The sequence below is a fragment of the Mugil cephalus genome, chromosome 21, assembly GCF_022458985.1.
Source record: "Mugil cephalus isolate CIBA_MC_2020 chromosome 21, CIBA_Mcephalus_1.1, whole genome shotgun sequence".
NCBI lineage: Eukaryota > Metazoa > Chordata > Actinopteri > Mugiliformes > Mugilidae > Mugil > Mugil cephalus.
The window spans coordinates 10,592,018-10,616,629 of NC_061790.1; the positions used below are offsets into that span (position 1 = coordinate 10,592,018).

Genomic DNA, 24,612 nt, shown 5'->3' on the forward strand with positions numbered 1-24,612 from the left:
TGATGACTTTGTCCTTGTAGACATTTATGAATTGGAGATCCTAGGACTCTGCGTCATCCCATTGGCTCATGTCACTGCAGTGTGCATCCCCCCCCCGTTCCCCCCTCCCCAGGCCGCTGCACAGCAGAGCCATCGCCAGGCTCAGGCTCGGGCTGCTTCGGAGGTAAGGCTGTCCTCGTCACCGCGGATCTCCTCTCCTCACCTTCAGCGGCTCTGTCCCGACCGCCATCACCCGTCCTGCTCTGCAGCCTTTGTCGGTTTTGTGTGCAGCAGTGAAGAGGAGGAGGAGGAGGAGGAGGAGGAGGAGACGGAGGAGATTGCTGTGCTACCGTTTGGTCCTCAAGGGGAGGAGCCAGTTGTCGATCCTACGCTGCAAAGAGAAGACGCCGTGCAGAGAGGTAAGGTACCGTTTACGTAATAGAAATTATTGTGTGTTTTTATTTGCTGCCTTTCGCACGCTTTCCGACTCGGGCGCCTTTGTTGTCGTGTTCGCTCGCGTCCGTTTGGGAAACATGGAGGTGGAGGTGAATGCGAATACGTAGCCTATTAAACATGCCACTCCCTGCAACAGCTCACTGATGCCCTGCACAAACCCCTCCTTTAATGACTGAAAATATTCTGTGGAAATGTATCAACAACTTTCAAATGAACATAGAGGTTGCATAGAGCTGCCTTTCTGTAGTTATTACTAATTTGATTACCAATTGGACTCCATATGTGTGCCATATAGACCTGTGTTTTATGTGTATATTTGGTTAAACATGATCTAAACTGTTAAACATATGGAGCAGTGTGTTGTAACGGATTAAGAGGACTGCTTTTTGAAGTTCTACAACAATAAGCTACTATAATATGACGTCTTTTCAAATCCAATCCCTCACTGTGCGGTTATCCAATACCTTAAAGCAGACTATAAGCTCTCAGAGGTCACTAAGACTTCTGGTCGAGCACCACATGGAACAGAAATGGAATATTTTTGTCAGGGATCCCTCATAGCGTTGAGTGAGTTTGTGTGTGTGTGTGTGTGTGAGCAGAGCAGACTGAGGTCACTCTCATGCCTCTGAAACCCGCAGTGCTGATGTGGGCATCTGTCCAGTGGAGGGATATTTAATAGCGTGTATCATCAGGTTTCCCTCCGCTGAGGTAGAACTCAACATCAGGATGAAAACTGACCTTTTTTTTTTCTTTTTCTTTTGTTATTTTTTTTTTTTCATCCAGCGACTACATAGCAACAGCTTGTTAACAGGTGTCTCGCATTTTCAACAACAACAAAAAAAAAAAAAGAGAAAGAAGTGAGGAGACAGTGTGATAACACGGTTCACACAGAGGACACAGTGAAGAAATACTTGTCCCGTTTCTTCCAGGTTTGAGATTTCAAAGGAGGAGTGAAACGCTTCAGGCTGAATCCGGATTGTGTAATAATCCCATCTGTTATTGTCATTTTATCTGTCGTAAAGACTGCCATGCTATAGGCTGTGGGCTGTATATGCATTTAAGTGTGAAATCAGAGCTAAGAATAACTTGAAATAATGCATTCCTTACCGTAAGGCTTGGTTTAAAAACATTACAGTCATGAGCTTCCATTTTTGTTGTGATGTGAAGAGGTTACATTATGTGTGATTTGTGATAACCTGCACACAGTCTGTGCAGATCATCAAATGTTACAGTGCAAGTTCATCCCTGGGAGTATTTTATAGATATTTTTAAGACCTCTCCGGGAGAAGAATCTTTACAGAATGTTTTCTGATCAGCGCTTTTAGTACCTTAAATGATTTGTTACTGTACTTTCATAAAGTTTACGGTGAAGCCTCTTAAGAGACAGATTTTGAAGAAGCAACAGTCAGAACTGAAGCAGCAGATTCTTGATGTTGTGCCACAGTATGGGTTAAGCCTTAAAAAGACTGCTTCCCACAATCAGACCCGTGGCATCAGTTCATTTGACCTTCCCTGTCTGGGAAATGTCTTCTGAACTTGTTTTTGCTCCCAGACTCTGCTTTATTAAGTCGGAAAGCATAACACCATTGCGTTTTTTTCTTCAAACTTTAACAATCCTCCAAAGCTGCAGAACACAATTTATGAATGACAAATAAGTGAACCTTTGTCTATAATATCTGAGGAATGTTCCTTTAAAACTCTACTCTTGTGTTGGATTTTCTCTGTATTTTTATTAGGACTGAATTGGTGTGAGTCAGCATGCCCCATCATGTCAAAGGAAAACACAACTCCAGCCAAGGCCTTTGTACATTACGTAATGACGTCCGGCATCGCTGTTGGTTGAGGGATCAGTTTTCTTTTGCCCGCTGGAAATAAATTAAAAATGAGGGTTTGCTGCTTTGAATCAAGACTGCGACACGTGGATGAGGCTGTTTGTTGCTGTGGAAGTAGTGTCATCTCCGGGTATCACTTTCTTCGTTTGTTAAAATGAAAGTCATGAGGAACTTGAGGAGACTACAAGGTGGCATCTTATTTACATCATCCTGAAGTTAGCCGTGAAGGCTCACCGCCTTTAGACACATGCCTCCCCAAGTCCTCGAAAACTGTATAACTGTATAGATAGATAGATAGATAGATAGATAGATAGATAGATAGATAGATAGATAGATGGGGATGTAGGAGAAGAGAGGAAGAAATGGGAAGAGTTAGTATGTTTTATAACAGGTCAGTTTGTTATAAATTAACTCCTAACAGGAAAGCAAAAGAGAGTTACTCTACAGAGGTTTCCTCTCTCAGAACTAAACTGGGTTGTTTTTCCCTAAACTTTCAGTCTCCTGATAGATGAACTCATGTGGGGAAAATTTTTACTCTTTGTAGTGGTGTGGCTCCTTAATTCTTAGAAGCTGTTTCCCAAACAAGTAGGTTATGATTCCCTCTTTGGTTTTATTCATACAATACTCTACATGTAAAATATATAATTTAACAAATGCCAAATGTTGTAGCGTTCTCTTCATATTGCATAAGATCTTATATTTCCATGTGAATAGAGCGTGGACCTCACTGCCGCCCGTGGCCACGCCCCTTGAGTGGCAAAAACATGGTGAAATTTAGCAGTAAATACAGAAATACAAATTTCGATTATCAGATCAAATTAAGGACAGTTGGACTCAACAGTGGTTCATATCAACTAGTATGGATTTGGAAAAGTGAATTATCCTCAGTTTCAGTTAGTTTAAGTTGGTATTTGGTCATTTCAGTTATGATAAATGTAGTTAAATAAAAGACGCTAACGCTAAGCAGTAACGTTAGTCATACAATACTGTAGCATCCAACCAGACGTTAAAAGGATGATGAGGAGTGATCGCAAATATTCCATTTACTGTTATATTGTTATTTATTGTTAGAACTGAAATAGTTACTGTCGGCCGTAACTACGCCAAAACAACATCCTAAAACTTATCTGACAGTCCTCCAGAACTTAACTTAAGGTATGACATCATCCAAAGGTATGGTGCCTGGATTCCAGTTGGTTTTTCATTACTTCTGCTGCTTTTCAAATCTGTTGGTACAGTCAATCGCACAACAGCTCTTTGCCTTTTTAAAATAAATTTTACAGTTTAAACACTATTAAAACAAACCTGTGATTCAAACTAATGCTACTAATCTCCATGTTCAACTGCCACTTTTTGCCACTTAGTGGCCATAAACACGGAGACTTTGCTAGCTGGGCGTTATGTGCATACCCTCATCACCAAATATATTCAAGAAGATTTTAATTTGTTTCCTTGCTCCTTTCATTCTCTGAAATTCTTTAGTATAGCATATGACTTTGAATTGTGCTACATTTCCCAGTTTTTATTAATCATTAGTTGTGACTGGGCTATCAGCTAGCAGAGAAGGATTGAAGTTATCCTTTAGTGAAATAATATGAATCATGATTGTATCAGCAAACAGCACTGCGTCCACGGTGTTAGTGGAAATAATCCTCCATACCAGCAGGTGGCAGTAGCTTGTATTTGTCATTTACACCCAAAGAGCCTATCTAGGAAGTAGCAAGAGAGTTATAAACCGTCGTCAACTTCTTCTTTGAAATGACCATGTTCTGGTTAAAATATTCAAAGTACAGACAAGACCTTTGTCTATGCCCTCTTGATGTCCTCTCGCCTCCTCACTTCCGTGTTGATTGAACAGTCACAGTGACGTCTTTCACTCTGTCAGCTCAGTTGCCACAAAAGCTGGGCCCATCCAGTGCCAGTGGTCCAGGTTCACACAATCTGGGAGCGCCACAGGAGCGCTCTACTCACGTGGCATTGTCCTACGTTGTGTCACAGCCCTTAAAGAGATCAGCAGGTCAAATCGAATGTGTTTCATTGGCCTCAGGAGTATTTACTAGTAGTAGTTTCTGCATACACACATATTGGACAGTCATTAACATCATGCATTATCTGGACACTTTGTCTAACCATAATCTTGATTTATTTAATTATAACCCTAAAACCAAGTCTTAACCCTGGAACTGAGCATACTGTATATTTGTGTGAAAGTACAGACCGTGTACCCAAATGTTGTTCCTTTTCGAAAATGTCTTCACTCTCAAGGTCTAAAACTTAAACCGGACCTCACAAATCTAGCCATACAAGTAACACACAGGCACACACATTCAAGAGAAACCCATTAAACTGTGAAGAGAAGATGTGCTCTCTCGTCCTCAGCAGCATCTGCGTCCATCCCTTGTGTTGTTAACTATGTTCCCTTGAGTTTTCATAGGGATTACATTAGAGGCAGAAGGACTCTTCTTTCTCACAGTGTCTGTCTCGCCACTGTCTCATCGGCAAATATGCTGAGGGCAATGTTCGCTTAACTTAATGGTTTCAAAGATATTCTCATGCATAAGAGTATATTTCATAGCGAGTTGAACTGTCAGCTGGCATGATGATTTGTTGGAAGGAGACATCTTTGCTTTGAAAGCAGAGACTGACACCACAGTGTTTATCAAAGCTGTGAATGGTGCTTGTACCATTGTTTCGCACCATAGTGGCATTTCGTCCCACAAACAAATTCTTGTTCGTCTTCTGCACACATCCCCTGATATTCCGTTGTCGCAGTGACAACATAAACAAGAAACAGTTTGTCCACAAATGTGCAGCGACTGGCCTTTTGGCGGGTCACTGGAGGAGCTGAACATCTCTTCGATTGTGATCCACTGACGTCGGGCGGCCCTGGACAGCGTTGCCTGTTGTGTTTGCATCAGAGCTGCTAATCGTAGAAAACAAACTGCTTCTCATCATCCAGAAGCTTCCTCTGTCGTTTTATCCCAATTCAAGTGTGTAAGTGCATTGCAACGCGGGTCAATGTGTGTTTGCGTGCACGTCAGTGCAGTTTTAGATGGAGGGATGATCTGATTTGAGATGATGATCTATGACCACTCAAGGACGCTCTGCACAGATTGTGAGCAGGATAGCGATAGGAATTGAAGGTGAAGGGACAAGAGAGACAGAAGAAAAAAAAAAAAAACGGAAGTGCACCCATCGCTAATGCCTAAATCCTTGTCAAAGCGGGCGCACATAAAAGCATCGGACTCGCATGTCATCATGATGCCAAAACACAGCAAAGATTGAAGAAAGTTAGCTTAGACGTACAATGCTTATATAATGCTATAAGCGTTTGACCTTAATTAATTGTGCATATTTGTCTGTAAGAGCAGGCTTCAGTGAAACATTGCTAACTAAAACAAAGTGTACCTCAGCGTCTCAGTGCAAACTCCCTCATTGTTTGTCGGCGAGCATGTGGTTTCCAGTTTTGCTTTCAAGATGTTTTATTTCCTGTTGATATACTGTACAGGCGGCATGGCTTTCTCTTTGTCGCTCACCCCAGTGTCTAAGCCGTTAGACATCGAGTTGTGCTAATTGCTTGGTCGTCTCGCGAAGAGCGACGGGAAACCACTGAACTATAATTTAAAGGGCCTCAATTCTCTGTTTCCTCTGTATTGGTGTCTCTGTCTGTGTTTAAATGTATGCATGTGAACATATATGTGACTTTATAGACATGCATACAGCAGAGGAACAGTATGTTCATGCCTTGTGCTTTTGATGTCTTCATTGGTGGGAAATATTTCTATAAATAAACAGCAGTGTTGTGTTGCGTTCCTCAGAGATTGTTGGTCAATCCCCATAGAATACGACTGCGGGAGAAAATGTGGATGCACAATAGTTCGGCACTGGTTAATCGGAACTGGATCCAGGATAGCGATAGAGTCTGGTAATACTGTTTTTCTTGTCGTTACGGATGACTTTACACGCAATTCCTCCGTTGCTGCATTCTTGTTGTAATCAAACAAAGATTTCCATGAGAGATGCATCAAAGGTTGAAGCACTTGAGAAATGTTGGGAAAATTGTTGTTGGAGGACTTTTGAATGCCAGTCTAAATGTCTTAGCGTGATGACTGTTGGATGGTTCAGTCAACAGCCTGAAAGTTCTTTCTGATGTTAACTTTATTAGTGACCTTTAAATTGTCACCACATTTACCATCCCGACTTAGTCTTGAAGGGGATTTATCAGGACAGGAAGCGGTTTAGAGGACTTGTGGGGGCACTGCATCATCTGGGTGAGACTAAAAGCTTTGAATGTGTGCAAAAACACTCACGAGGCCTCTTCAGAATCCTCTAGTTTTTCAGAAGTCAATCGTGACTGGTTTCAACATCTATAATCTACCAGTTTATCTTGCACTTTTAAATAGACTGAGACTCGTCTTTCTCCTTGTTTACTCCGTGCAATATTATCTCTGTTAGCTTCATTTGAATGTTTGGGGATTTTGACATTTCCAGGAAATTTCCAAGAAGATCCCTTTCAGGAAACACGTGGAGCACAGATAAACGTTTTGCAGTGCGCCTTGCACACATTTAGAGATACAGGAGAGCTAAACTAAAGAAAACATCTCAAATATCAACACAAATCATCAGTTTACGGTGCCAAGTTCTGAAGGAGCAGGAAACTCTTTCCTTTGCTCTTAAATTATTGTGTATATAATGATGTGCCGCTGCTTTCCCTTTAGACATATTGTGCATGTTGAGTTTAACATATCCTCGGGACTGAAATTTAGATACATCTCAGGCTCTCGGTCTGCACGCAAGACAGCCGGTTAGGTGCTGCAGTGTTACATAAATCTGGATTCTTTGTGTGTCGCTTCTTAAGGAACGATGAAGAATACAGCTGCCTTAGCCATACTTTTCTCTGGCCACTGCAGTCGCTTTGGTTTCAATACATGGTTTTACACATGCGTGAACATGACAATAACACGACAACTGCGGATCCTGAAATAGAACGATAATCACATTTCATTTCATATTCTATGGTCTGATTTGACGTGGCGCCATGGCGACAGCTATTTTAATTGGTCTGGGGTTTCATGAATCACCTCATGCTCTCATTGCTCTCTTGGCGTGATTAGGAGGGCTCGCCACGGCCTAATGGAGGCAGAATGAGTTGTCTGTGCTGTCTATCACCTCCTCTCCTCTGCCTCACCCACCGTCTCTCCCCCGATCCTTTCTGTCAAACCAATAGCGACTCTCACGTCCATCTGCTCTCTGGGACTCATTGGCTGTGACCTGACGGCTCATGTCTGAGGCTGTGCGATGGTCAGGCCGCGGTGCTGGGATCCAAACCTCTGTCCTGTGTTTTCAAGTGTATTTCATATAAGGGACTCTTGTTAATTCCTGTTTTTGTGTTTTAAGTGAATAAAATACACTGAAGACAGTATTTAATACTGAGTATATGTTGGGTTTATGAGAGGTAATTTTGCTGCGATAAAATATTGATTGCTCGCTAATGAGGATGAAGATAAAACAAATAAAGTGTCAGAGGCAGTGTCATTATAGATTATCAGATGTGAAATGAAGCAAGCTGCGTTTAATTATCTGCTCAGGTGCACTCATTACATGACCACGTAATCAGATTCAGTCGGTGATTATATACATTTGAATATGCTCCTCATTGTTCTGACCTTATATGTTGTTCATGTTGCTAAATTAGACAAACAATAGCAACACGTGGGTTCATAAAAGAAAGAAAAACTTTCTTGGTTTGCATGTAAACTTGTAATTGTGATTCCTCAGAGATGTGAAAATCATACAGTTTACAAGTGCGGCTACAGTGAAGCGACAAGTCGTTTTTCAAATGTCTCCTAAAGTTAGCACAGATGCTAACATTAGTTGCCTCCATGTTACGTCTAGACTCTGTCTCAACATGTTTTTTGTGGGAATGGACCCCTACATGGGCGTTGTTGTCTAAACTACCAAGGATAACATGGTAGATCAAGACTTAATGAAGGGTCGGGGTCCTCTGGTTGGAGGTCAGCAGGCCAATCAGAAGGCCAATGAATAGTCAGTTCAACTTAAGCTAGTTTTGTGGTTCTCTCTGGTTGGACAAGCCCAATATATTCTCTGTCCCTTTGCCTCCTCCACATCATCTACTTAGTTGTCTTTTCTCTCGTTTGCATTGCAGTTCAGTAAAATGAATTGTTGTTCAACAATTTATTCCTCCAACTCAGGGTCAAGCCTCTCAGTTCCAGTTGCCATTGTGCAGACTAGCTACAGACTAGTGTATTAGCAGATTATTTACAGACTGACGCTAGCAATAGATACACCAGTGAGCTGTGTTTAAATTCAAGTATAAATGCTTTCGGTGGCATGGGTTATCATCTTAGGCCAAAGCAAAAACCAAGCCGCCTTAGACGGCCTGTTCAGAGCGCGCTTATCTACAAGAGTGTCCCCCTTCCATTCAGATATCTCTCACTTATGTGAAAACCATTCCTACTGCAAAAGCACAGATTTTATGTCTATCTGTTTGAGGCCATTCTCAAAATAAGATTCTGTAAAGCTTTGTGTATGCGCTCCATTGTTGATATTACAATAATGCATAAGTGACCTAAAACTTGTCATTACATCTGCATTATGGTACTTTTTTATTTTTTTATTTTTTTTCATTTTGGTTTGTGTCTACTGATCTGCTATCTACTATCTATATATAATATTTATATATATGTATCAGGGGTCTTTAATGTTTTTCAGGTCAAGGACCCCCAAACTGATGGAGCGATGAAGTAGTGACCCACTACCTACCATATGGGCGCTATATAAAACTAGTGCTATTTATAAATGTACAGTGTTATTATCATTTTGCATTCAGTATTTAGCTATTCAAATAATACACAGGTTCAAATATTCATTTTGTAATTGAGCAGTTGGCTGACTGGTGTGAACTAAACGAGTGAAGTGCTGACTGAAAGATGACGTCTTCTGCCTACATTTATAAAATATGTTGGATTCGTGTTAATGTGTAATTAAAGAAATTTAAATTTGTGGGGGAAAATGTTTTAAAAAATGTATAAAAAACGTTTAATCAACCAAAGATTTTGCAGCCCCCCTGCAGTACCTCTGCGGACCCCCTAGGGGTTGAGGACCCCCTGTTGAAGACCCATGATACGTTTGAATACAGTGAAACGAATGAATTTGTACAGCAACACTACAGCGTTTGGATATGGCAAAATCTATACTGACATGCTTCCTTGTAATGTATTACCTTAGAGAAAACTGCAAAGACTGAAAACAAATCTTCAAAAGCTGCTACTTGTTATGTTGGTGTTTAATTAATTATTTCTCAAACATCAATATCACTGTAGCGAAAGTTAATTAAGTTAATTATGTTTAGGGCAATGCAGTATGTATGTGAAGGTTCTCAGTCAGAGGTGCACCAATTATTTCTTGATCTGCTTCCATGATTATAATGTGTTTTTGTTTGCATGGTAAAGGATTGCTAACAGCGGAGGGGAGGTCTATAACGATGGAGGACAGTCAACCACTTCAGGACTAATTCACCCTGAGCAAACAGCAGTGGAGGTGGAGGAGGAAGAGGAGGAAAGAAGACTGAAGAGAGACAAAGTAAACCACATGATCTTCCCTGGGAAAGGTTCCAAATTAGTGATGTTCCCCTCAGGCAGGGATTACCTCCTCCCCACCGTCTCCCTCTCCATCTCTCCCACTCTTCCTCCCTCGTACAGCAGAGCAGCCGTCCAACTCCGGGACTCCAAGCCGTGAGAGCTCACTCTGCTCACCCACCCACACACACAGACACACACACGCATACACACACACACACACACACACACACGCACACACACACACACGCACACACTGTCACACACGCGCATACACACAAACACTCATAGCTTTCGCATCCTGCTCATGGTCGTTGGCCTGTCCTCCTCGGCGGCTGCTCCTGCTCTAGTCCTAGACCATGAAGAGGCCCAAGCAGCAGACGGGGCCTCTGAGCTTCCTGAACTTCTTCAGCCGAAAGCCCAAATCGGAGCCGAGGCCCGAGAGGCCCGTGGAAGCCTGGCCCAAAGAGGAGGTGGCCATCACTCTGACTCCAAGCGAGCATCCGGAGCAGGTAAGACTGCGGCTTCCACTGCTGTTTGTCTGAAGGAAAGTGAGGATGAGGACGTGTTTTAAACTGTCAAATATTCAGTTTAGAAATGTTTGGTTTTGGTACTCGTGTCCAATTTGAGCTGTAACTTTTATAGATCTCTTGTATGAAAATTTGTAGTACGTAGATCATCGTATAACTCAAATCAGAAGATAGTTTTGTTAGAAATAGCATGAAGAGAAGCTGTAGATGATTAACTTTGGGTGTATCTACCTCCTCTCCCCCTCCCATTCTGTTATAGCCCAAATCCATTAGAGTGTTTATTTAATTAATTGACCATTCCTAGAAATAATGTTGCCAAGAAACCAAAAAAGTCCCCCATCCGCCTATTTACATGGTCACTAAAGCTCCCATCAATGAGAACCGTTCTTTTCCGCAAGGTCTTTGACCCTGAATGCATTTGAAATGGCCGGAAGTTGGCAAATCGCGTTGGGTCGTGTCATTTTCTCTCAGCAACACAACCTCACGTCAGAAGAGACTGGAGACTCAAGAGCTTCTGGAGTAGAAAGAGGAGAAGGAGGAGGTCCGCCAGCAGCGGCTGAGGCGGGCGCCGCAGACGGGGCCGCCGCAGATGGGGCCGCCGCCGCCGCGGGAGAGTGCGCGGGCGGGGCCGGCAGCGGCTCCACTGGCGTCTTGTCCCTCTCCTCCTCCAGCCAAGACCAGCTGCTGGACGAACACCTGGAGGAGTGCCCACTGTGCCTGCTCAGTCAGCCGCGCTGCCACTTCCCGCGGCTCACCTCCTGCTCCCACCGTGCGTGCTCGGACTGCCTCCGCCAGTACCTGCGCATCGAGATTTCGGAGAGCCGGGTGGGCATCGCGTGCCCGCAGTGCCCCGAGACGCTGGCCCCGCTGGATGTTCGCGCCATTCTGGATGACAGGGCACTGCTGGAGAGGTTCGAGGAGTACCAGCTGAGGCGTTTTCTCGCTTCTGATCCAGACACGCGCTGGTGCCCTGCACCTGACTGCAGGTGAGAATCAAAGCACCAGGTACCAACAGTTCTGAACATGCTACAAGTACACAAGAGAATATCCTCATTTCAAACATAATGCCAACATTAAGCAGCCCTTTTTTCGTATAAAAGTAAGTAAATGAATGGTGAAGAATGGTGAAGAATGAAACATAATGGCTTCTGGATTGTCTTAACGTGTAGACAAATGTATTTCATTGACGTCTTGAGTCAATTCCCTGCGCCTTGATTAGCTTGAATAAAAAGTTAAAGCCCCAATCCAGCTCAACAGCATGACAGCCCTTGTCAAATCCTTGTCATCCCGCCACCGGCTTTGTATTGTAGAACACTCGAGGGTGTCATCACCGTCAGAATAATTGGCTCTGAAAAGAAAAAGTGGCAGCATGTGAATGCTCAGTTTGACTTTTTACAGGCTAGCTTTAACAGGCTAGCCTTATAAAAATAAAGCAGTCCTCTCTCTATATGTATATACAGTACGTAACAATAGCTCTTCAAAGATCCAAATCCCACTGTAGGACCTCACACAGTAACACCATAAACACGTTGAAGTGGGAGTTTGTGAGAAATATCCACCTTTAATGTGTTTGTTGCTGATGTGTCTGGCATTTCTAGGACTATTTCACTGTTACTCCTGCTCTCTCAGGATGACCGTCTGAGATGCTGATTACATTATGCTCCCGAGATGTTTAAAGCTCAGCTACAGCGTGATTTCATTACGGAATCGATCTTAGACATCAACATAAATCATACAGCGGGAAACCTTCCGTGGGAGAGATCCGTTTTTGTTTTTCGAACAGCAGCCTCACCAGACCACAATGCAAACCGTTCTCAGTCCCTTGTCATTTGTCGTTTGCTTCCGTTTGCCATTTCGCCTCAACGTCCGCGCGTCAGGAACAGGACGGGGCCGCCGATGAGAAGTCGTGACACGTGGGCGCATGTTGTGTGTGCGTGTGAAATGTTTGTGGTCAAAAACACGTATGTAGGACTGAAAGGGATGAATGCCAGCTCTCACTGCAAGGTCATGACGAATGAGTGGAGTAAAAATCAATACGCCCATCTGTGCTGCGCTGTGCTGAATTAAATATGATACAGAGAAACGAGAGATGAGACTTTTTACGATTCAACGCGTTTTGTGGTTAATACATGAATTCGTTACGTAAACTGGTCAGTATGACCTGCGGATTCCCATGTACCCAACATACATACATTCCTCGAGGTCTTAGTTGAAGAAGCTTAGCAGGAGATTACACTTTCTCTGAGAAAGTGTGACAAAATGTGTGTTATAGTACTATGCCTGCGTGTCCGCACATCTACGCGTTGCCGTGTTTTTGCTTCAGATGTGAGGCCGCTGTATCACCAGGGATTTTTTTCCCCCGGCAGAGACAGAATTTGCAGCCTTTCACGTGCTCTCTCAGCCTGTGTTAATTACTGTCTTCAAATGGGACTTGTCAGCTTGTGATTATGACATGGAGTGGTTGGGTATGTGCAAAATACTTGGTATTCGAGTGGTAAAATTGGCTGCAAAGGGCCACTTCGAGGCAGATTTCAGCACTGAGGAGCCAGAAACATAATGCAAGAAGAGCAAAACAAAATGAAAGGAGGAGGTCGTTGGTCGTTACCATGCCGTGAACCAAAAAGCTGTTTTCCATGGCCTCCGCTATTTCTGAAAACATCACACAGAGATATTCAAGCTCTGCTCCCAACAAACCAAGATGTGTTCATTTTTTTCCCACCACAATACACCTTGAAAAGGATTTAGGTAGGGGGTTCATCAGTATTAATAATGTTCTCATTTGTGTATGATCTGGAGATATAAAATGGTTGTGCATTCGTTAGAATTAGCCTGTCATGTCTACACAGGGAGTGTGTCCTTGCCATGTGTTGCCTTGATGTTTCTACAGTTTCTACAGAATGGACAAACCAAGTGTAGTTGTAGTAGTGGCCACCAAAGGCTTTTGTACACACTTGTAATAGGAGGGGTGAAAGAGGGTTAGTAGAAACCAGTAGTGGTCCATTTGGTAGGTGAGAACTTTTGAAGAGGTTGTAACCCAGAAAATGGAAGATAGGCCTGCTGCGATTGGGAGACGTTTACCTGACAACATGTGCTTAACTGTGAAAGAGTCTATTTTAATCCAAACCATGATGTTTTTCTGTGCCTACACCAGACCAAACAACTACACAAAACAACTACACGTGGACCTTGAAAGTGTCTGTATGGCAGCTTTCCACTTCATCTTTAAGTGTGGCCATTCGTGCAGTAAACACTTTTGATTTCACAGCACGTAGTATGATGTAATCCTGAGAGTCTAACTCAGCCCTTAGAACTAAGGGTTGGGTTATGTTAAATGGGTTTATTAGATAACACTGGGAAAGCTATATGGTATGGCAACAGCTACAATTTTACAATGTTACACTTCTATATATGTATAAAAAACAAAACATTATATACTTATATAAAGAATACAATTGAAAATTGAAAGCCCGCAGTAGTACACATGTCCAGACAATGCAAATTCAGGTGTCCAAAAATATTCAGCCCAGTAATACAAAGATAAAGGGTTTCTATCTACACTAAATAAAAGTACAGGTGATTTAAATAAAACATCTTTGCATGACAGAGAGAGCATTTAAGATCCCAAATAATCCAATTATTGCTGGTTTCTTTGATGAAGACCTTCACTGATACCTGGAAATGTTTTATGCATGAGTGCCAGCTTTGTTGTTCAGCCAAGAGTGTTTGACTTGAGAGTCAGACACACTTGATTCAGATCCGGCCTGACACCAGACTGGAATCAAGGCAGCCATGTAATTATCCTCTCGTGTGTGTGTGTGTGTGTGTGTGTGGGGTCCTCAGCCTGTTTGATTCATCTGCCTGTCTGACAAACCTGGACTCTACATACAGCTGGAAATGCCAGCAGTAAAGGGCTGCTGCAGCCATTTAAGTGGTTCATCACAGCAAAGCTAGATCCTTGATCCTAATGTTTGATCATTAATCATATGATCTCAGTGTAGATATCTCTTTTGAGGAGTGAGGTTTGGTCCACAGGTGTCTTGTTATCATTGTAATGAGTGTTCAGAATGTGAGGAAGAGATCGTTTCAGGTTCAGGGGTTAGGTTCTGGAAAGCAGTTCCACAGATGGTTGTCTCTGTATACATATTTTCAATATTTGTCAGTATTTAATATTTAACCCTCTCTTGTAAATAATATCTTTTTGCACTAATTTGTATATACTAGTGTTGTTGAACTGAAAAGGAGAAGCTGTCTAATCTCGTTCTACGTTTTGTTCTATTCTATTCTATTCTATTCTATTCTATTCTATTCTATTCTATTCTGTTCTGTTCTGTTCTGTTCTGTTCTGTTCTTTTCTGTTCTGTTCTGTTCTGTTCTGTTCTGTTCTGTTCTGTTCTCACTTTGATTTGTGGCACACACATAAAAAAATCCACTGCTTGTAAGCAAAGTTAACAATCAACTATTCATTGTGCTTCACCGGCCTGAACAGCAAAACAATAGGAGTAGCTCGACTAATGGATGTGACAGCTTTTCATAGATATTCCAGTGAGTCACCCAAACCATGTTTGTCTGTACACTCTGTCTCCCTCCCCAGCTATGCAGTGATAGCTTACGGCTGTGCAGAGTGTCCCAAGCTGAGCTGTGGCCGCGAGGGATGTGATACAGAGTTCTGCTACCACTGTCGGCAGCTGTGGCACCCCAACCAGACGTGTGACCAGGCCCGGCGCCAGCGAGCCCGGCACACCTCAGGTGGCAATGATCCCTCCACGTTGTACGTCTTCAATGAAGAATCTGGAGGAGGTGAGATATGTGTGGCAGACTGTGGTCATGACAACATTTTGAGAACGCTTGAATTAATAGAAAAGACTGATATTCCCCCCAAGTGGCAAACTGAGGTGCTGGAAGCCAAATGAAGCCAATGCTGAAGTACCAAAAACTGGCTACTAAAGCTGGTCAGTAGACATGGACCTCCATAGACCTCCGTGTAGTTAATTTTGCAATTTATGACAGCTTTATTGGAAAACGTTTTAATGTAAGCGGTGGTTTGAGCAGCTGGTGAGTGCTTCTCAGAAATTGCTAGCTCTCTGCCTAGCCCCAATCATCTCTTCCCATACTCCACCTAATTGCTAATTTTCGAATTTCCTGGAAGTTAGGTGCAGTCAGTCGCTGGCAAAATGACAACAGCCAACACCATCGCACAGAGCTTCAACTTATAGGAGTTATCACTGAGAGTTGGTTTATCAGCCTGTTGAGTTAGCTTAGCCTAGCACATCACTGAAAACAGCAAATTTATGTCTGTCCATATGAAATAAAAATCCACCTGCCAGCCTATCCGAATTAAACGAACACATGCTTATTTAATATGTAATAAATGTATAAAAAAACAGTTTGTAATTTTTATGTGAGGGAGGTTATGCGTTGGACTTTCTTGGCTCTTGCAGTTGCCAGGCAACTAGCGAAGACTTTGGGAAGTTACTGCTCCCATCTAATAAAAGCAGGCCCGTGTCCTGAAATAAATATTGAGCCACCCCTTTAAGTGAGTAAACAAATATTGTGAGATGTCTTACAAATGTACTGTGTTGCAGATGCAGAGGAGATCAAAGCGTGTCCTCGCTGCGGTGCCTACATCATGAAGACCAACGACGGCAGCTGTAACCGCATGAACTGCACTGTATGTGCCTGTCAGTTCTGCTGGCTGTGTATGCAGGAGATCACCGACGTGCACTACCTCAGGTGTCCCCACTTATTAATTGCAGCCCTGCATTAAAACAATCTCGGTTTTTCAGGGCTATACAGTAAAAATACTGCACAAAATCACAGGACGTGTAGCGCAGCAGAATTTGATCCTCACTGCAGCACAAAGTGGAAACATGTCTAATGGCACAACTCCACGTTTTTAGGTTTGTTCCTCATAAACTCCTCCGACTTCTCTACAAAGCTCACTAAAATTACTTAACCATACCTGCATTTACGCCGTCACTGCATCTGTGAAGCAATCAGGGATAAAACTGGGCCAGTCAGCAAGCCTCGTAACCACTATACAGTATATCATTGTTGAGAGGCTGCACTGGTTTAAACAGTTTGTCTGAGCTTCTATTGATTTTTCCAGTCTTGGAAGGGAGTCATTGCTGACTTGTCATTAGTTACTCACCTCTATCTGCATCCATATTTCCATGTGGCAGAATGTATTTTATTTTCTCAAGCTAATAGAACAGCTAGAAGAAGGTTTAATCTTCCTTCGCTGGCCGAGGGCTGTTTGGAAATGTTCATGACTGTATTATTTCTGCGTTGGGTTCAGTGCACTGTATGTGTCCGCTGAGGAAGGCTTTTTGTGTATCTCCCTGTACCAGCGATACTGGCTCCCTGCACTGCCTCTCCTCCTTCCTCCCCTGCCCTCCCTCTTCCCCCTGCCACTCACCCCCTTTCAGACTACAAATTACAGAGAATGTCCTCGAGGAGGACAAAGCTTTTAGCATCTCACAGCAAATCTGCCAGTTCAGAGCAACATAGTATAGCCATAATGCCTCATCATAATCCCCCCCCCCCCAGGCTTTTAAAAAAATTGACCTGTGCCGCTGTAGGACATATGCATACTTTGAGAAATAGCAGTCCTCAAGTGCTATTTGTGTTCGTTTCTGCTCTTACAAGATAATTAAGACCAAACTGCATTAGTCAGTTGCACTGTTAGGCAGTTAGAATTACACCACAACACTAAAGGCCGATGCAGCAATTTAAGTGACACTTAAAGCGACATTTATTTTGTACCAGCGTCACATTTAGTATTGGTGTTGACTCCCAGTAAACGAACACAAATAACTCGGCTTTCCTATTTAGCCTAAAGCAACATATAAGATAAATGACAGCAGATCAGGAAGAGAATGATAAATGCAAATTAGATGTTTTCAGTTTGAGTAAAGATGTAATGACAAGAATGACACAACACAGAGTGTTATCATGTTTTTGTACTAATTTATTTCACTTATTCCATCAAGAAGTGTCTTATGTTTTGGTTGAGGCTGTGACAGAGGTGATTCCATACAAGACGATAGTGAGTTTGTTGTTGTGAGTGTATTTTCAGCTAGCCAAGCTTAGCTTGAGCCTGGTAGCATGCCAGTTGGATTTCATCGTGGGGTGTGTTTCAGCTGACACAATACATAAATATGATATTGGATACTTCTATAACTAATCGCAGCCATTGTGTTACAATCAAATTTATCTCAGCAGCGCTCAGATTACACGAACGGCTATGTTGCTGTTACCCTTTACTGCATAAAGCTGGCCCAAACTATTTAATTAGACGAGGAAATCGTTGCCGGAGCATAATCATCAGTTCCCGGTGGACGGTGACTCATCCCCAAAGTTTTTACAAAAATTTGTTGCAGATGGAAGAAGTTTGCCTTGCAGCATGTGTCTGCTTTAGCCAAACTCACGATCATTTTCTAAACTGAAGAAAGAAAACGGATAAGTGTGTGGCAAAGTATGCATTCTGAAATTCAACCGTTTGTGTATGAGGATGTGTTGACAGTTTGCAGCCTCACCACTAGATGTCACTAAATCCTACACACTGGTCCTTTAACTAACCTCCCCTGTTGTGTCTCAGTCCCTCAGGATGTACATTCTGGGGGAAGAAGCCATGGTCTCAAACCCGCAAGGTACTATGGCAGGTGGGCATGTTGCTTGGAGCACCTGTGGTCATCTCCCTTATAGCGGGCATCGCCATCCCAGTCATCATAGTGGGCATACCAATCTACATGGGCCGTAAGGTCAGTAAATCCCAAGTCACATTTAATTCATGACGACAGGCTGAGTTGCGAAATACATTTAGTAGAACAAACACATTTTCATTACGTTACTGTAAACAAATTTGACTGAATTTGGACAAGCCTATGACCATCATGTGGATGTTTGCTAACTGTAGTATGAATTCTTGTGTTCTCCTTGCTATATTATGCATGGGATGCATGTATTAGTGGATATGAATAAGTAGCCGCGGAGATGGAACAACAACAAGGAACAAAATAAAATTTCCATCATGCATTTTATGTTTTATTTATTACCTTTCAGGTCCATGGCCGTTGTAAGAAAAACAATATCTCAGGAAGTAAGCACTACTTGACTGTGGCGAGTGGGGTGATGATGTCTGTGTTTGTGTCGCCGGTCATAGCGGCTGTCACTGTGGGTAAGGACTGAACAAAAACACATTCTGTCCTGCACAGTGGGAAGCGAGCACATTTCTGCTGCTTTACAAAGTCACAGAGACAGTCATGTTTTATGAAAGGAGATAAAACTGCCACAATATCCTGAAGCACAGCAGTGTAAGTCAGACACCATTAAGATCTCATATACTAGATATGCTAATCTGACGAATCTTTCTTTTGGAATAATGACATAATCATAGTTTTATTATCAAATTGTCCTAAGGCACCATTCAAGAAGTCATTAAGGATAAGATGGTCGTGTGGGTTTGACCTGCTCACTGGGAGCTAGTTGTGAAGTGTCTGGGATAATCTCTTCCATAATAATGAGTAAGGACTGTAAGGTCAGCACAAGAGAGAGACGCTTCATCTTTTCTCACGCTCTACACACACACACACAGTGCACCAACTATATGCAGTGGGTACATTTGCAGGAAACAGTAGCACAGTTCTGACAAAGCGAACGATGAATAAACTATTGGTCCGCCGCGATAGATAATAAAAACACAAAACGAAACTGGAGCAGTGGATTACTACGCTGACAAAGTCGAACGACATTTTGCAAACTCTCATTCGTAACCTTCACAGAGGCACTTTTAACAAAACCCACAGACTCGATGATCAGCAGCCTCCCCTGTGCTGTGTGATGCTGTGTGATTATGCAACCTGTGACTGAGATAGGAATTTGGGAACACAAAGCAGAGTGCAAACCAAACAAAGGGACATCATTAACGCAGCGGGAACACTGGGACGCTATTGACTCAGCAAATGGGTGAAACCAGCGCAAGAGGATGAGCCTGCCAGCCAAAAACAATCCACACACAGGGAGGAAGGACCACAATAGATTGTGTGTGCGTATCCGTCAAAAACAGAATCAAACCAAAAGAGCCAGTGTTAGCCATAAGAACACAAAAGAGGAAGGGGGTGAACTGAGAGAAAGGATGCAAACAGGACGTAAGAGAGTAGGATGTGACGATGAACAATACAGTGTGGGTAAAAGTGTGATGAGTGTATGCCAAAGGGACCCTTCGGTGTGCGGCAGAGTGATGGTTGTGACATTGCAGAGGCAAGCTGAGAAGCTCCTGAAGCTGTGCTGTCACAGCTGTGAACGTTCTCCACTGTGGGAAGAGGCATGAGTCATCAAAAAGCCACTTTGGCCTGTGTGAACACAGCGATGAAGTCTAACCACTGTTGTTTGCGCACAGAAACCTAGCTTCTAAGTTTTCATGCGGCTGCCCAGATTATGCAGATCATACTTGGATGCACATCGGGATGTGTGTAACTCATCATTTATTAAAGGGATAGTTTCACATGCTGGGAAATATCGTTTTTCTTGCCGGGAGTTACACGTGAAGATCGATGCCACTTTGATGTCTGTGTGCTAAATACGAAGCTAGCAGAAGCAGCAGCTGCTTAGCTTCGCACGGAAACGGCTGGAAACAGGAGGTCGCCACGGGTTCGTCGGAAGGTAACAAAATCTGCGTTGTTGCACCTCCTCACACGTTAATTAAAAGTCGGTTCATGTGTGAAAAACAACGAGCTGTAGTTTTACAGATGGATAAAAACAACACTATTTCTTTAGCACTTGTTGTGTCAAAGCTGCTAGTATATACTGTTTCCTGCCAGTGTATCGACAGCATATGGTTGGTGCATTTTAGGGAAAATCTGACATCCATGTTTTGAGTCTGCTGCAAATCTGCACATTCACAACCTACCGCCTTCTGCAGTGTCCATTGCAAAAAATGTCTTTTCAGCTTCCACACTAATGCACACGTATAACAACAACAACATACAAAATACAGAAGACCGAAATACAGGTTGATAAGTTCTGTCAAACAGAACCTACTTGGAGGAATGAGGCAAATTGTCTCTTATACAATTGGAATGAAGTTGAAAGGAATCACATCTCTTGCACAGTACTTGGAGACAGAATATAAAGAAGAAGAATGAGAAGAATTCCTCAAGAATAACCGGTTCCCGTTTTTGTTTTGCATAAGTAAATGAATAAGTATGGAGGCTGAAATTCCAAGAAAAGATTTGTTGAGCCATGCCTACTTGCAAAAGTCTGCAGTGAAACAGGAGGGGCGCCCTCTTGTGTTTGTTTTAAGTTACTGTTAAAATGATATGACAAAAAAAAAAAAAAATCAAACACAATTGGAACATGGTATAAAACACAAAAGTGCATGTAGTTGACACATAATGTATAATCAGCTCCAGAGACTGAAGAAGAAAATAGGAAGAAAAGTGAGATGTGCAGTACAAAATGCCAAAACCAAAAGGTTTACCCTCCAGTTGTATTATGGGAATTGTAATATCTTGAGTTTCAGATCATTGACTTTAAGTCCAATACTTGGTTGCTGCAAAACTATTGTCATGTAGTATATTTCCATTGTTCTCTCAGGTGTGGGTGTGCCGTTGATGCTGACGTATGTCTATGGAGTTGTCCCCATGTCACTCTGTAGGAACGGTTGGTGTCGACCGCAGAGTGAGCCCCCGGAATCCCACAAAATCCAACTGGAAGACTTAGCCAGCTGTGAGTACAGTCTGTAGTTTAGCCACGGGTATCATCTAGCCCTAAAATAATCTGCATGAGTTCTTGGTTGTGATTCTTGCTCCAAGCTGCAGCCTGATCTGATGAAGTTTCAACTTCTCTTATAGATCTTCTATTCTCTCATGTAGTCAGTGATCACTGGACGGGTCAGAGCAACTCGACGCTCAGCAACACCAGCGTCCAGGAAGTCAGAGTCAGCGTGCAGGAAGTGGGCGTCCTCCCGAGCACGAGTACCACGCCCCCGGAGCTAGATAGATATGTGGGACTGGAAGAAGCCACAAAACGCCATGGATACACCCAGCAGGACAGGCAGTCTGACTGCGAGGTGGTTATTGTGCCTGACAACAAGCTTGATGACACACAAGCACCTTCTTTGAGGTAAATCTTGCCTATAGATTGTTTCCTACTTCTGCTTTTCACATTTTTTAGTAAGGATTTTGCTTTACATTATTTTTTATCAAATAAACATGTTAAATCTGTGTTTAAACCTAAAGCCCTGCTGTTGTAGTTTTTAACCAGAGGAAGAATGATGCACATACACACGTGCTATGGTGGTACTAATACTAATAGCAGTATTAAATAATAATCCACATTACACACCATTCAGGCAGAACATTATGGCAGTAAAAAACATAGACCATCTTGTGACAATTAAATGTTCCGCTGGGAAACCTTTGGACCTGGTAATCGTGTGGATGTTACTTAGACATGTACCACCCACCTAGACCAGACCAGTCACCCCCACCCCACCCCACTGACACCTTGATAACAGTCACCCCCTGCAGGATGTAGTCTGACACAGACACAGACACGAAAATGGTTTAGGAACAACTAAAAAAAGAACATAAAAACACAGCACAAGGTGTTGACACAGCAAATTCACTAGATCCCAAATAGATCAAGTATCTGTGGGATCATCCACAGACGCCCCTCCCCTCAACCCATAGGACCCAAAGACCCCCACTAACAACATCCTGCTCCAGACACCACAGGACCCCCTCAGAAGACCCACGTCTATGTCTCTGATGAGTCACAGGTGTTTTGAAGGCACAAGGGAGACTGACACAACATTAGGAAGGTGGTCATAATGTTATGCCTGATCGATTGCCTTTACAAGAGCACCAGTTCTCCCAGCTTCAATCACCTAATGTGTTTTCTAGGTACTTGACAGGTTGTTCTCAACATCTTGGAGAGCATGCCATGTGTCGTTTGCTAGTCTCATCTAAATGTAATCCCATTGTTGAGATCAGGGCTCTGATTAGGGAGCACATACTGTTTCTTTTAGGACACGTTGCTTTCACTGCTTCATAACTCTGAGCAGATGAGGTCATCGTCTCGCACAATACATCTGGGAGTGATCAGGAGCCTCCCAGATTATATTGTGTGATGGGCAGGAAGAATATTCTGCCCAGCACTTGTCAATTGATACTCATGTGTACGTCTCTTGTGACCACAGGGAAGGAACCAACATTGAGGTTCGTGTTGAAATTGAGACCCACCCCAGGGGCGCCCGCCAGTCCAGCCTAAGTAGCATCCTGTCTAGCCGAAGCTTGTCGGCGGAGTCGCTGGGACAGTCGCAGTCCCAGTCCCAAGACTACCTGTGTGCCTCAGAACTGGAGGAAAGACGAGATGGAGCAGGAGGAGGAGGAGGAGGAGGAGAAGAAGAGCAGGAGGGGAGAGAGAAACCAGGCGGGGATGCAGGAGGATACGAAGGGACAGTTTACCCAGTCTTCGAAGTGGACGGTGTATGAGGTCCTTCGTTGCAGGTTTTGAACTTGGTTGAAGATTTAGTCGGGTTTCATGGAACTACGCGATTCCATGCGCTGACGTGCGACTGGACTTACCTGAGAATCGTTGGCCAAGGCCACCTCCTGCTTCCAAGATGGGCCCTCCCACCAGATGCCTTCTAGCTCCACCCTCTAAGGAAGATGCGGGTTTAGAGAGAGAAAATTAAAGAGTGTGCGTGAGAGTGTGTGTGAGACAAATAGCATGAGAATGAGACTGTGACGTGACAACTGGAGGGCTATACGCTGTAAAGCAGACAGGAGAGCATGTTAGCCGACTAGTTGGGTCTGTTTTTTTTTCTATGTTATCCTTTCGGAAAGAAACTACCTTACTCTCCCTCTATTATAAATCTAGTTCATGAAGTCCTGTCTTCATCTGGCTGTTATCTTTTTAGTGACCTCACCTCCCTCTCCCCCTGCCCTTAACAAATAATAAATAAAGAGTGCATGACTTGTTTTATGGCAGGCTAAAAAATCCACTGCCTCGTCAGTGAGTTAATTTAAAACCTTTCCAAAGCCATGCTGCAAGACGGGGTGAATTTTTACTATCGGAAAGAACATGTCCAACATTTTAAGATGCAGTGTTCACACATGGATCGGGCGACTTTAAACGGACAACGCATGCCGCACTGTTTGATAATGTTGGGGAAACGGAAAGCGCTCACACCTGCTAACTGCTGTTCTTTATTGGAGTCAAAGGTGCTCTGTGGCATTGTGGCAGCGGTAGTTTTGAATTGACTAGAGGGCTTATAAATATCATGGGTTATCACTTAATCACAGATCCACAGTCTTCCATGGAAGCAGTTGGGCGGCAATGTCATTATTGCATTGTTTTAATGCAGCTTTCAGGCTTCATTGGGTTACTTCCTTTGAAACTGAAGAGAGAGCTAATTCTTTGGTTTATTAAAAAAAATAAAAATATATTGCTCTCTTTGATCTCTGATGTAGTACAACATGGCAGCAGCACTGCGGTCTTAACTTTTTAAAGCATGATTCTACTACTCGCTGTGTATCCAGAGTAATACGTAAAACACATGCAGGTTCACACGCTCACGGCACCGCTGCAGTCGAGTGCGCTGCTGAGAGCATTAAATAAACTAAAGATTCTCTCAAATGATCACAGAGCACCGAAATTACAACAGCAGCATGCCACCGCAGGCTAAACTCTAGTAACTCCTTCTAGATGATCTGTGAGACATACAGTGACTATACAGTCTATACATGCACTGCTTAGCTTCCTGAGTGTGAAATACTTGTGAGATGAACTTGACATGAAAACATGTGCCAGGTTGTGGGGAGAAATTAATAAAGATTTCACCATGAAGGATGAAAACACAACACACGTCTTCTGTGTCTCGGAAATTATTTTTAAATAGATCATTGTCTCAACTTTTTTTTTATTCTGAGGACACTGGGAATCCGTGTTGTTTTATACAGATAGGAAACATGGGGATACTGTCACAAAGGAACCCTCCAGTCACTTCTTTGGATTGTGACTTCATAAACTGAAAAATGTAGATCCTCTCATTTGTGGCTCAGTGCAAGTAGGTTGTTTCAGCTATTTTTATTTTTTATTAATCTACATTTAGCTTAAACACAGTAATCATCTTCATGTGGACTTTTAAGTCATTTTAGATCTATATTATTTATCTTTTTTTGTTTAAATAATTGTGAGGGCAAATGATTTTAT

At 42.9% G+C, this 24,612-nt stretch overlaps 1 protein-coding gene across 3 annotated transcripts; it reads left to right on the plus strand.

Annotated features, from left to right (window-relative positions):
- The first annotated feature begins 100 nt into the window (after positions 1–100).
- si:ch211-278j3.3 (E3 ubiquitin-protein ligase RNF19B) lies at positions 101–24,264 on the plus strand. Of its 3 annotated transcripts, none has more exons than XM_047574221.1 (10): positions 101–398; positions 9,740–10,377; positions 10,867–11,381; positions 14,987–15,192; positions 15,978–16,125; positions 17,993–18,155; positions 18,457–18,571; positions 20,989–21,120; positions 21,267–21,516; positions 22,595–24,264. In XM_047574221.1, the coding sequence occupies exons 2-10, from the start codon at positions 10,225–10,227 to the stop codon at positions 22,887–22,889; spliced, it is 1,977 nt and encodes a 658-aa protein (XP_047430177.1). In that variant the 5' UTR covers positions 101–398; positions 9,740–10,224; the 3' UTR covers positions 22,890–24,264. The 3 variants fall into 3 exon arrangements, with proteins under 3 accessions (XP_047430177.1, XP_047430176.1, XP_047430175.1); XM_047574220.1 differs by having other exon boundaries at positions 15,984–16,125; positions 21,246–21,516; XM_047574219.1 differs by having other exon boundaries at positions 102–398; positions 21,246–21,516.
- Positions 24,265–24,612: the final 348 nt, after the last annotated feature.